General features: G+C 50.3%; 1 protein-coding gene across 1 annotated transcript in view; it reads right to left on the minus strand.

Moving 5' to 3' along the window:
* Window positions 1-14,153, minus strand: part of SPON1 (spondin 1) — a 20,266-nt gene that overhangs the window by 2,282 nt on the left and 3,831 nt on the right. The window contains exons 2-9 of the mRNA XM_007460219.1: window positions 9,839-10,040; window positions 8,690-8,830; window positions 8,163-8,238; window positions 6,968-7,150; window positions 4,465-4,635; window positions 4,214-4,381; window positions 3,177-3,341; window positions 909-1,172 (exon numbers count right to left, since the gene is read on the minus strand). Coding sequence (XP_007460281.1) covers window positions 909-1,172; window positions 3,177-3,341; window positions 4,214-4,381; window positions 4,465-4,635; window positions 6,968-7,150; window positions 8,163-8,238; window positions 8,690-8,830; window positions 9,839-9,991 — 1,321 coding nt within the window. The 5' untranslated portion in view covers window positions 9,992-10,040. The remainder of the gene's footprint in view (window positions 1-908; window positions 1,173-3,176; window positions 3,342-4,213; window positions 4,382-4,464; window positions 4,636-6,967; window positions 7,151-8,162; window positions 8,239-8,689; window positions 8,831-9,838; window positions 10,041-14,153) is intronic.

Below are 14,153 nucleotides of genomic sequence, written 5' to 3' on the forward strand. Positions count from 1 at the left end.
GCTCACGGGCCCGGCCGCTCCGCGGCATGTGGGATCTTCCCGGACCGGGGCACGAACCCGTGTCCCCCGCGTCAGCAGGAGGACTCTCAACCACTGTGCCACCAGGGAAGCCCTAGACAACATTTTGATATGGGAACAGCTCCCTAGTGGAAAGGTAGTGAACTTAGGTAGCTCCACATATCTGCACTTCTCTAGTCCTAGACGGAGGTGTAATGTCTTAAGGAAGAGAAGAGAAAAGAAAAAGGGGTAATTTGAGCTGCACCTTTAAAAATAGAAACCCATTAACCTTCACTTATATGCGGCACCTTCCTTACCCACTCCAGGGAATCCAAAGACCATCAATCGGCCTGGGCCCAGGACTGACCGCGGATCTTCCCAACTACCATTTCCTCATTTTGCTGATGATATTGCACTCTTGGCTTGGATCAGCTTATTCAGCCGTGAAGCTCTAGGTGGGATCTTTTTTTTTTTTTTAAAGTCCTGGAACTCCTTCAGTTATGCAGGAGGAGGGGGACACATAATCTCTCTCCTGGGCTACAGAGAAAACTTAACCAGCCTCTGTGCCTCTGTTTTTGCCACCTCCAAACCACTCAGCACAGGCCTGTTAAAGTCACGCTGTTGCTTAAAACTTTCACCTACAGAATCAAGTCATCAGCAGGCCTTTCATGGTCTGGTCCCTACCCTACCTCTCCAGCTTGGTTTCCTGCCCCTCCTCTGCCATACTGTGTGTTCCTTCTGCCTTTCACTTACTACTTGAACATATCTTGCTCTTTGGTATCTCAGTGCCATTGTACTGACTACTCCTGCTGCCTGGGGTGCCCTTGTTTTACTGGCAAACTCCTACAAGTTCTTCCAGACCCACTCTGCTTTGACATCTCCCTGAACGCCAGCCTCACACTTGGCAGTACCTGGAAACTGGTCCCCATCGGACTCCTCCCTCAGCTGCTCACTCCTCCGGCTCTCTCGGGCCTCCCTCCAGCGCAGCTTCTGGATGGATGGATTTCGGAGGCATTTCCGGATGCGGCACTTTTTCCGCTGCACAGTCTCCGGGCAGGGTGCACCTCCAAACTGAGGCTCCATTTGGATCGTGCGGGTTCGAATCATGTGGCCTTTCCCACATGACTTGTTACATTCCGACCACTGGGACCACTCGGTGAGCTCACAGTCAATGGCTGGCAAGACACAGATGGGCGTGAGTATATCTCATGTCTGGAACAAGATACGGTCACTTATATTCTCCTTTGAACGTCTCAACACAAGCCTATGGGAAATGCAAAGCAGGTGCTGTTACCCCATTTTACAGAAGAAGAAACTGAGGCTCCAAGAGGCAGACTGACTTTATCCAGCCCACATGGTTGGTAAGCAGTAGATGCAGGATTGGTGCCCAGATCAAAACCCACATGCTATGCCCTCTTTATGATTCGAGAAGGCTTTTGGGGGGACCTTGAAGATTAGTTCAGAGCCTCTTGCCTTGCTCTCTAAGCTTCTAGAATATTGTCAAATTAGCCTCAAGTGGCACAGACGAGCTTCCCACAGCCAAGGGCCCTGATTTTCTGAGGGAAGGCACAGTTCACCGGTGCCATTTTCCAGAGCTGCCCCCGTGGACTAATACTAAGGACATTGTGACTTTTGCCGTAAGACCCAGGCAGTGTTTCTTGTTCTCGATGTCATCCTGGGTCTTATACATGGCAGTCTGCAAAAAACACAGGAGTCAGAAATAGGAAATTCAGTAGAGAAGAGGGGCAGTAGCAAGTGGTGTCACGGTTTATCATGGTAAGAGATCCAGCAACGTCTTGTCATTAAGCCAGCATCTCACACATGTGGACCAAAGATAACCCATTAGAGTGATTCTCAGGATGCTTCCTAGGGAGGCAAATGATTTTCAAACTCTGCTTCCCTTGCAAAGTGAGGGCCCGGCTGGATGGATCTAGGAAAAACTCATTTTGTTCATGGTCTTAGGCCTTTTCTCCCTGTGGGAGCTCAGGCAGCTTTCCCATCTGCAGCATGGGGATAATGTTATTTTTCTCACATCACGTTGTGAGAATTAAGTACTGCTCTCAGCCCAGTTTCTGGCCCACAGTAAGTGTTCCATAAATGTTCTTTTTCTTCTCCCTTCATTCACTGGACCCTGTGAATATGGAGTTTTGTTTGAGTCGGTAACAGTGTCTCAGAACATTCTGGAGCCCCAGCTCTGGTGAGCTGTGTTGAACACGGGGAAGATCTTAGTAAAAGCCCAAGGCTTTGTTTAGTTTGATGGTCTGGGTCATCTCCACACATGACTTTGGCTAAAACAGCTCAGGAACTGTAATATGGAGGTCTGCACTTCCCAAGTCCAGTGCTCGGCACTTTGTACCAATTATATGTGGTTTAATTCTCAGAGCAACCTAGGAAGTTCTTCTCACTATTTTACAGATGAGGGACAGGGATGCTAAGTAATGTGCTGAAGTTTATGCAGCCAGTAAGGGACAGAGCTAGGACCTGTCCCCAGGCACGCAGCCTGAGTAAGGGGAGGAAGCACAGAAGGCTGCAAGTGCATTTCAGAGAAAGCCAGAAAACAGATCTTAGCAAGTGTGTCTGACTTTCCACCACCTGAAAGGGAAGCTCTCATGGAAGACTAGCCAGAAAAATGGGCTCTCTCCTTGGAAATTAGTCCCCAGATAATAAACTCACCCTCATCTCTTCTCAAATCTCTGTGAGATTTGAGAGGAGATGAGGGTGGGCATGGAGCTTTTGAGCTTGTTGACCTGCTGGCCTGTCTTCTTATCAAGGCTGCAAAGGTACGGGAGTCACTGGTTTAAAGTCTACCCTTTGGTCACGGGTAAATAAACTGGTCACAGGGAGGAGGAACAGAATTAAAAAGCTTGGAAAACCTCATGGGCCAGACAAGCCTCTAACTTGGGGGGGTGGAGAACTATGAAGTACATTTTATCGAGCCTGTACTGTTTTCCATCTAAGCCTCCTGTTTAGGCTTCACAGCCATTTACAGTTTGGGTGTTTTGTAGATGGTTAGTGGGATCCCCTTTTACTACCGAGAAGATTGAGAGTTTAAATAACTTTGCTAACACAGAGATGCAGGGCCCAGCAAACAGTCATAACTGTACGAGCTGGCACAGGGCTGGTTAGCAGGAGGAGAGGGGAGGAGGGGAGAGGTGGCTTCCAGGAGCTCCAGGACTTACGGCACTCGGGCAGCATGCACTTTTCCACTTGCTCCAGCGCCTCATTACAGTCCCCGAGTTCGGCTAGAGACTTGAGCATCCGCTGGCGGGTCCGCATGCCCTTCCCACAGGTCACGCTGCAGTCGCTCCACTCGGACCACGGGGACAGCAAGCAGGGGATGGTGTCTAGACCAAGAGCCAGGTTTGCCACTGAGAACAGGCTCCCTTTGCTTTCTTTGATCTGGTGCCCTGTACCCTTTGTCCCCCACTCAAGCCCCTTGAGTAAAGTGAAATTGACCAGTGGGTTCAGATAACCGAAGTGACCCCCCCCCCCCGGAAGCAGGAGTGGCTCCACAGGCCACTAACTGCTGCTCTTGTCACTCTCCTGCATCTCCTCTGATCCAGCTGGTGCTCATGATGTGGCATCAGATGTGGCTCAGTAATAGGAATACACAAGTCCCACCTGAAACACCCGTGAGGGTCTGAGTAGGATCTTACTAGAGACAGAAACATCGCACATGCCCCAAGAACCATGCACTAAAAGATAGGCTCAATGATGTGTTTTTGGACACTTTGGTGCTGAAATCGCTAGAATGTGTATGTACTTGGCTGTGTGTGTACATCTGTGTAGTGATGTGGGGGCCTGTGTGCATCTGTGCGTAGAGGAGGGGTTGTAATGCTTTATGAGGCCACAGGCAAGTCCCAACATAGAACAAGAATGAGGGGGTCTGTCATGACTTGAGGAATGCACAACCTGCCTACACGTATTCCCCCCCGCTCCAAAAAAAAGATACTGTGGGGCCCTATAAAACACAGCTACAGGTGAATTCTATCCAGAGGCCACCAGTTTGCCACCCCAGCATTGCTCAGAATGCCTCTCAAAGGAGGCCCCTCTCTGGGTCTGGATGATGTCCTCACACCTATAGCTCTCGCTCCTAGAAGTGCCCTGCAAGGATGGGGGCGGGCGGTCCATATTTCCTCTTGCACCTGCCCAGCCTCGACGGTGGTAGTAGTAAGGGCTGCTGTGGTCCTCTGTCCCCTCTCCCACGCCCACTCACGGCACTCGGGCATCATGCACTTCTCTGCCTGAGACGTCTCAGCCTTGCACATGGAGCCGTCCGCCGGGCTCATCTTGACCATGCGGTGCCGCTTCTTCACGCCCATCCCGCAGGTGGCGCTGCACTCGTCCCACTCGCCCCACTCGGTCATCAGGCAGCTGCTGGGAGCTGGGGCGTCCGGCGGTGTTTAGCATCGCCTTGGCAGCCTCGGGAGCCCCGCGCCCGCCCCTCCCGCCCGGCACCCCACTCACAGCACTCCTCGTTGACCGCGCACTTCTCCGTCTCCTCAGTGGGCAGCGTGCACACGGAGCCGTCCTCCGGGAATTGCTTCACGTACCTCTCCCGGGACCGCATGCCAGTGCCGCAGGAGATGCTGCAGGGCGACCAGGTGATCCACTCGGACATGGTGCAGGTGGAGCCGTCTGCAACACAGCAGCAGATACTGCAGACTGGGCGCCACGACGCCGGGATCCGCGTGACCAACCGAACTCCCCAAAGGCGGGCGTCAGGAAGGCCAGCTGGCATTCAGGGGCAGTTAGGCAGTTGAGGACGGGAGTCGACATAAAAGGCACACATCTTTAAACTAGGACTTGTTCTTTAAAGGAAATGCTTTTTTCCAGGTGCACGGAGCACTCGGGATTACTCCTTGTCTCATGACGACACATTTGAAAGATGCTTGGATGGACAGGAGTGTGTGTGTGTGTGTGTGTTTGCCTGTTTAGTTCTAAAGAAGAGGGAAATGAAGTCATCCATCCACCCATCCATTTACTCACGTCAGTAAATCTTTACTGACTGCTTAGTGGTATGCACTGAGGTTAAAGAGATGGGTAAGATACAGATTTTGATCTACTCCAGAGCGAGAGATGGGCACATAAACCACAATAATTCTGTGTATTGAAAATACGACAACAGACATAAGCCCAGCGGACTGGAATGGGGGTGCTCCTTGGAGTTCTGGGTGAGATTTCACGGAAGAGGGCACATCTGAGTGCACTTTTGTTGGGTAGAGAATATCTGTATTTAAGGTGAAGGGAACAGCTCCTGCAATAACCTGTACCGAGTGTATTGTGTGTGGCACTGGGAGATGAGGCTAGAAAGAAGGACTGAAGTCAGAGTGTGAAGCCTCCTGCACATGTCCGCAGGCTGTCACGTGCACATGGGTGATGCCTACACATTTGTTATTGAGCCTATGGACAGTGTTGCTAGACAGTGCTTGCTGGCGGTGCAGTAATAAAGATGGCTGGAACCCACATTAGACACAGGGAAGTTCTGACACATCCTACAACGTGGATGGACCTTATGCTGAGTGAAATAAGCCAGTCACGAAAAGACAAATACTGTATGATTCCATTTACATGAGATACCTAGAATGGTCAATTCTTAGGAAGTAGAATAGTGGTTGCCAGGGGTTGGGGGAATGGAGAGTTAGTGGTTAATGGGTCTACAGTTTGTTTTGCGAGATGAAAGGAGTTCTGAAGATAGAGGGTGGTGATGGTTGCCTCTGTGTGTGTGTGTGTGTGTGTGTGTGTGTGTGTACGTGTACACACTTAATACCACTGAACTGTAAAATTAAAAATAGTTAAGTTGGTAAACTTGATGCTGTATACCACCAAAACCACACCACCAGGCAGAGCCCAACATGTTTCAGAATTGTCATTACCTCCTGGGAGCCACCTGAACTCCACCCCTGTAGAGGGGGTGGTTAAAGATCTCAGCTCCCACTGCAGGCCACAGACAGCCCACCCATCTGCCTCCCCTCAACCCCAAGAAAGAGCCTCCAGCGTTGCCAGTCCTGTCACAACCTCCTGTCGTAGGAATGGCCTGTGCACGCAGGGTTCACTCCTTTCTGAAGTGCCTCATCATGGGCACAAACAGCAATAAACCACTGTGGAGTGCAGCCAGGAGAGGTATTTAAGACTGTGCCCCAGGAAGAGCCAGAGAGCCACCACCTGCAGTGGTGGGTGAGCTTTCTTCAGTTATCCTCAGCTTGGAAATGGTTTTCTTCCTGCCATAAACCAGCCCAGCCTATACATCCCTTCCTATTGCCTTGTTACACCTCTGAAGACAGTTAAGATCAGAGCACAGAGTATAGATCTGTTCAGTCAGAGAGAGGAAGTGTACCCTGGAAAGTAGGCAGCTGGCCTTTGCACAGCAATCAGAGTAGTGCCACGTTGAAGCCTGAGCCATCATGACATGGGTGGTTCAAGCTTATAGTCCAGGCCTGACCTTTGACCAGTTACAAGGAGAGACAGAATTGCCGCAGTCAGTCCAAAGGTCCTGACGCAAGGAACTGAGGGCTCTGACCCAGGCTGAGGTGGGACATGCACGGGGGTCCATGAATGACACAGGATTAGGGCAATGATTGAGATTCAATCTTGGCCAACCTGTTCACCTGCTTCTTAAAAAGAGGTTGAAGTTAAGGCCCAGGAGCAGGCAGCTTGCTCTCTGTTGTTTGTCATAAGTAAGATGTGTGCTAGCTCTTCAGTAACTTGTGTCTATTTTCTTCCATGGCTGGGGGGGTATGGGGGGGTCAGTTAATCTCAAGAATTCTTTTGATGTCATAAGACATGTCTGTGTTCACAGCCCTCAAGATACTGTTGGACTCCCTGGGAGTCTGCCCTTGGTGGTCCCCACTGACAAATACAGTCAGGGTCCTAGTGCCCCACCGGGGGGGGGGGTTGCTGCCTGACCAGGTATGAGAGGCTGACACGGCCAGGCAGGACCCTCCCTTCCTGAGCCTGGGTGTCTCGTCACCTTCATCGCTGCAGCCCGGGCCCGTGCAGGGCTGGAAGTCCTGGGTGTCGGGACAGGGGACGCTGAGGTCCAGCTGCGCCTTCAGCATGCGCTGCCGCATCCTCTTGCCTTTGTCGCAGGTGGAAGAGCTGCAGGCGGACCACGGGGACCAGTTGGAGTAGATGCAGGTTTCGGGGGTGTCATCTGGAAAGAGTATGTGACATGGCTTTCCCGGGAGCCTGCGGAAGCTGTGACTGGCCCTCTCTCCCCAGACGAGCTCACGCGGGGACAAGAAAATCCCCGCTGTCTACCCAGCCTCTGGGAGCCTGGGTACTCCGGGGATGCAAGCAGCCATTCACTTGCCTTTCAAAATTATAGTTTGGGCATTCCCCTAATAAAAATCTAAGTAACTTAATAATAAGGAAAGATTCTCTTACTGTCCCTTCCCCTCAACACATGAACACAAGCCCCTCACCCTGGCAGACATCGTTTCCACACAGGTGCAGGCAAATCACAGGCAATTTGGGGGAGAAACAGGTTTTTTCGTGTGGTGTTGCTCTTCTTCCCAGTGACCCAGACACAGTGTCATGATGAGAATAAGGGTGGCCATCGTTCACTGACCACTTACCATGTGCCAGCATCATTCTAAGAACCGTATTTGTCTTATCCCATTAGCTCCTCACCACAGCTCTCTACAAGGCGGGTTCTTCCATTATCCCCATTTTACAGTTGAGGAAACTGGTAGAAAGGTGGGCCTCTTGCCCAGGGCCACAGGAGGAGAGCCCAGCTTGTCTGGCTCCAGATCCTATGAGAGAACTTGAGCTGAAGCCAGGGCTCTGCCACTGCCTCCTGACTGTAGGGTCTGGGCTCACTTTCCTTGCTGGGGAAGTGGATGGACCCACTCCTGCCTCACAGGATAGTGTGAGAATCAAAGCAGAGAGTCATCTGAGTACTGTGAAGCCTGTGCAAATGCCATTTGCCTGATACTGTTGAATATATATTCCAGTGTCATACCTTCACCAATTCCCTTATACTTTGTGCCTAGCCTTGGCCTTGTTTTGAATTATATTTCAAGCAGAAATCCGCAAAGAAGGGATTACCAAATCAAAGGATATATCTGTGGCTTTTAAAACATGTTAGCGAATTGCTTCCCCAAAAGGTAGTTTGTTTAGTTCCCAATTTATGTTGCCACCTGCAACAAAGGAAGATGACTTACCTTCATCTTTCTCTTCTGGAGCCAGGTCTGCTACAATATCGTCAACATTGTCAGGTACAATATTGCACTGTTCCCCCTGCAAAAGGAATTTTACTTGGAGGGCTCACGTTAAAGAACGGAAAGTGTGGGGGAAAGATGAAAGAGGATATAAAATCGAATGCCCACCCTGTATACAGATCCTAGGCCATGGCGGAGTTCTGGCTCACTTTTACAACCTGACTGGTAAAAGAAATGGCAGTAAAGCCACAACTTCCCACTTCCTGACCCATGGCAGACATTAGCAATTCATTATGGCATTCATGATGAAGCCTAGTTACCTGGAGCAAATCATTTGGTTGAGCGTCAAACTGTACCACCATGTTCATTTTGCTCATTTATATCTTATGAATAATTTGCATTCTAGGAACTCTGGTAGGCCCAGGAATTCCACATCCTGAATATGCCAGGGACCGCATGATTCAAGAGCTGAAAGGGGTCTGGTCTCCTGATGGGAAGGGTCTGTGCCAGGGTGAGCTCTAACCCAGTACCTTCCGAGCGATTCTCTCAATGACAACTCTGGCTACTTGAGTGATGGACCCGCCCTCTGGATCGTAAAAAGGACTCTGAGGATGGTCCAGGCTGGTCAGGGGTCGGATTTTCTCCTGGGGAATTGTGGGCTTGTTGGGTGACTGCAGTGGAGAAAACACAGATACAGAGAGTGGGAAATAAAACTGGTTAAAAACCACAAAGATTTGATATATGATCAGAACAAAAACCTTGAAAGGAATTTTAACAAGTATAACTGCTATTTATATTTACAGAATTGTTTTCATGCCATGTGTTGTACATGAACATTTGTAGATCTATACTTTCAAATTCTCCCATGTACACAGTAGGATTATGCCCAGATGAAGATGCCGAGTTTTATTTAGAGAGCCATTTCCAGCTAGGAAATTGCTGAACCAGGTTGGTCTGAATCCAGAGTTCTTCCCACTAGACCAGGAGTTGGCAAACTTGTCTGAGGAGGGTCAGATGGTAAATATTTTAGGCTTTGTGGGCCAACTGTGTCTGTTGCAACGACTCAACTCAGTTGTAGTGAGAAAGCAGCCCCAGACAACATGCGGTCGAATGCGTGAGGCTGGGTTAGAAAACTCCAGGTTGCCCCCAAACCATAGTTTACGAATGTTTTAGATTGTTCTACCACTGGTTTTCTGATGATTCCAGATTTCGATGCAGTTGGTGTGTCGGCCATATCTGAAAAATACTGACATTCACAGGAGAATCCAAACTCCTTAGCCTGGCCACCCGGAAACCTTCGGAATCTGGCCCAGCTTAACACACGTCAACTTCCTGCTGTTCCCCTTTCTCTCTCTCTCTCTCTCTCTCTCTTTCTCTCTCTCTGCCTCCATGCCTTTTGCCTGCTGTTCCTTAATGCTTATCTCTGAACTGCTCTTCACCAGAGTCCCTTCCTGTGCTCTCCTGACCAGCTGCATGGACACTTCCCGGAGCCCAAGTCACACGACATGTGAGTATGTGATGATGGGACCATGCTGGGCTCCCCGCTACCGGACTGTGAGTTCATCTGGTACAGAGCCTGGGCCAGACTCACCTCCATGGCCAGGGCATCCAGAACAGGGCCAGACAAGGAGCAGACGCTCGGAAAGGTTTGTCACTCACCACTCCAGGCGCACACATACCTCATAGGTCACCCCGCTGTCGGTGCCAGCGTCCCAGGGAATCAGGTCCTGCACCACTTTCTGGACCCAGCCGCACTCTTTGGTGCACAGATCCTCTGCGGACAGGCCCACGTTCCAGTCGGGACTGGGGCCCATCATGGTCAGGAAGGACATTAAGTGGCGTGTCCTGTCCACTGAAAATTCAGCCGAGGGTGCTGCTCTCCTGGAAACCAAATACAGAGACCTTTACCTTCGGGGCCCTGGGGGTGCATGCTCTGAGGGACATTTGGCCAGACGATGGCTAAAGGATGAGAGGGAGAGAAAGAAGGGGAATTCTCCCATTGGTCTCTGCCTTTGGCTATTACTGGTTTCTCTCTCCAAGCCCATCCATTGGCCACACGTGGAGAGAAACCATATGCTACCACACTATCCTTTTTTTTTTTTTTTTTGCGGTGGTACGCGGGTCTCTCACTGCTGTGGCCTCTTCCGTTGAGGAGCACAGGCTCCGGACGCGCAGGCTCAGCGGCCGTAGCTTACGGGCCCAGCTGCTCTGCGGCATGTGGGATCTTCCTGGACCGGGGCACGAACCCGTGTCCCCTGCATCGGCAGCACGGGCCCAGCCGCTCCGCGGCATGTGGGATCTTCCCGGACCGGGGCACGAACCCACGCGTCTCCTGCATCGGCAGGCGGACTCTCAACCACCGCACCACCAGGGAAGCCCACGCTATCCATTTTTAATGTGTCTTCAGCACTTACTATTATTTTGTGTTTTCTTATTTATTTGTTTAGCTGTTTATTGACTATCATTTCTCACTGGAGTGTAAGCTCTGAGAAGGCAGGGATTCTCTCTGCCTTCTTCACGGCTTTATTTCCAGTGCCTGGCACATCGTAGGTGCTAAGCCAATGTTTTTGAATAAGCGAATGAACAAATACTACGGGCTACGTGTGCGCCCAGATGTATTGGAAGTGAGGTGAATTTGACAAATAAAAACTGCTTAATGATGCCCCAAGCCTTTCCTTATACATTTTCATAGATGCCTCAGAGCAGACCTGGAGTAAGGATTATTGACTCCAATTTACGGATGAGGAAACTGAGGCTCAGAAGGGTTATGTTATGTAACTTGTCTAGAGTCACAAAGTGAAGTGGCAGAACGGAGACCACAGCCGAAGTCAATCTTAATTCAAGGTCCAAGTCCTTTTCGTCATCAGTTGCTAAGTCCCCACCGCCCCCAGCCCCACTTCACTCTCTAGAGCAACATTGTGCCATCAGAGGGATTGGGATTATCTCCCCAGCCTGCTGCCTCCAGTGCCCCCAGAGGCTGCTCAGAGCAAGGCCCTGCCCTGGCAGCAGAGCTCACCCGTCGCCTCACAGCTGGTTCCTTGGCCATTTCCTCCAGTAGGCGAGCAGGGACCCAGCTGTAGAGCCAGACACCTTTGGCTGACAGCCCCCAAGCTGTGACAGGCAGTTCTTCAGCCTCTGTGCCCTCGTGTTGCTAAGACAAGGTCCTAAGAGTGGCCAGAGCTGTATGAGATCAACGGTGGCAGCCCACTGAGAGGCGTGGTGGGAGAGCTATAGTCACTCAGCCACACTTGGTGGCACACCTGCATTATTTTATTTCCTCTCCATGATACTCCTGTGGGGGTTAGAATTATCATCTCATTTTGTAAAGAAGAAAGGAAAGCGTATAGAAGTTAATAAACTTTGAGACGCAGCTGGTGAGGCTGAGGCATGAAGACAGCTCTGCCTGACTCTCCACCCAGGCTGCCGATCATGGGGAATCCTTAGCTGGGGACCAACTCGTCTGTTCAGTCCGGCTGGCAGTTGTTTGGGAGTCTCTGTGCCTGTCTGTTGGGACCAGCTGCTTCTGGCTACCCTCATCTGTCCCCAGAAAGCGATGCCTCCAGGCTTGCTTGGGCCCTGTGGAACTGGGCCCCTTGGGCAGGCTGGATGGGATCAGGCAACAAGCAGAGAAGGTGGGAAGCCTGGGTGTGCATCATCCCATACCACCTCTTAGAGCTGCTTATCCTTGGACAAATGACTAAACCTTTCTGTGCCTCAGTATCCAAATCTACAGAATGGGGATCCCCATAACTTCTACCCCAAAGGGTTATTGTTAGCATTTAATGACAGAACTCGCATCCAGTACTTAGCTCAGTGTCTGGCACCTGACCAATTACTACTACAGTAAGTCCCCTACATATGAACCTTTAAGTTGCGAACTTTCAAAGATGCGAATGTGCATTCCGTCAGCGTCAGGCGTGAGTGAAACTGCAGCTCGCCCTCCGTCTCCCATTGCTGACGATCCTTCAGCTCTGCCATCTCCCACCTCCTCTCCCTCCTCCAGGCAGTAACTCTCCTTGCCTGTTCACGCGATGCCAGCCCCTGTATGCCGGCTGTTGTACTGTACTACTGTACTTTTCAAGGTACTGTACTGTAAGATTAAAAATGTTTTATTTTTTGTTTGTTTTTTATGTATTATTTGTCGGAAAACTATTATAAACCTATTACAGCACAGTACTATATAGCTGATTGTGTTAGTTGGGTACCTAGGCTAACTTTGTTGGACTTATGAACAAATTGGACTTTAGAACGCAGGAATGGAACTCATTCGTATGTAGGGGACTTACTGTATTCCTGTTACTGAGTGAAGCAGCACTGAAGGGTCATATGGAGATCAGAAAAGACAGGCAAGGGGAGGGAGGCCTTCCTGAATGCACTTCTCACTCCAGCCTGATGCCAGTGTAGGTTCTGGAACCTGAGTGGAGGAAGAGCCTGGCCTGAACCTGGCTTTGGCATCAGGACCCACGTGCACTTGCATCTGCTGGGAAGGCTCTCCTTCAGTGGCCTTCAAAGTGTGGTCCTTGGACCAGAAACATCGGTGTCCTCTGGGAACTTGTTGGAAATGCAAATTATTGGGCCTCACCCCAGATTTACTTAAGAAACTGGGGGTAGGACCCAGCATTTTGTCTTAATAATCCCTCCAGGTGATTCTAACGTGCCTCAAATTTAAGAATCACTGGTCTACTCATCTTCCACGCCTCAGGTCATGAGTCACCTCATCCAGGAGCCTTTCTGATCCCCTGCACTGAGACCAGTGCCTTTGGTCTGTATTTCCACACACTCTGTGTAGGTCTCTGAGCTGTACCCTTTGATTGTAATCTCTTCCTCACTGTCTGGTCTCCCCCACTAGACTAGGAGCCCTTTGAGGGCACAAACCTGTTTCACAGCCATATCCCAATACCAGGTTTCTAGTGGGCCAGCTGAACAAGTAGATGTAGGATGACTTGAGCTCCACTGCTTACTAGATCTTGGGCAAGTAACTCTCACTCATCCTCTTCCAGTCTCAATTTCTTCATCTGACATTACCCACCTGCCGTGTTGCTGTGAGGCTCAGATGATATGTTAGGAGGCCTTTATAAACTGCTAAAGTCGCACACTTACATAGTCTGCTATTTAGTTAGGTACAAATTGGGGGATTTCATTTCCTTTTCCCATGCATGCATTTTCTGGCATGTAGGTCGTTGCTTTTAGCAGCTTCTTTAAAGACCTGGCTTCTACAACAACTGCAGTCTGGGGAGCTGCGGCATTGCTCACCTAGGGATTAACAGGATTAACAGTCTGGGGTCTGCCTTCCAGTAACTGCCGGGCAGAGAGCATGGGCATGTGGGCAGAGCAGGACTGCTTGGCTCTGGACCCCTCGGGAGTCCAGCAGTGCCTTGGAGGAAGGCTTCTCTTCTGTTGCCATAGAGACCAACCACTACACCTGTTACCTGCCCATCTCCCTGAGCATGTGGTTGTGGGTCAGGTAGTCTTTCATATCCTGTACCCCATGGATGAAGCTATTCATCATGACAACCTAAGAGGACAAAACCAGCTCTACTTGGGAATCCACAGCTGGAGAAACGAAACCAACCCCCGTCCAACACACCACCCTGCTACTCTGCCCAGCTGAAGGATGTAACCATCTGAGAACCTCCTGTGTTTTACAAGGCTTATACAAATCATTCTCTGCTAATGCATTTTGGCCAAATCTGTAACCTGAGTGAGGTATCCCCCAGACCTTGGTAAGTGTTTCAAGGGGTAGAAAATTTGGGGCAACTGATCCCTGCACAAAACGCCTGACCTTAGGTTGGGTGATATGGTAAATTTGGCTGTAAAAGCCTGGGAACGATTTTATAACATGTTCAGTTACGTCCTGCTCTTTTCTTGTACCCTTGACTGGAAAATTCATCCTCAGGCCCCCCAGCTTCAGGGGAGGAAATGTTTCCTGCCCTCACCTCAAATTGCTTAGGACCCCTGGTGTACCTTCCCAGAGCATGTTGAAGTCACTCTTTC

The sequence above is a fragment of the Lipotes vexillifer genome, unplaced genomic scaffold (genome assembly GCF_000442215.2).
Source record: "Lipotes vexillifer unplaced genomic scaffold, Lipotes_vexillifer_v1.1 scaffold1762, whole genome shotgun sequence".
NCBI lineage: Eukaryota > Metazoa > Chordata > Mammalia > Artiodactyla > Lipotidae > Lipotes > Lipotes vexillifer.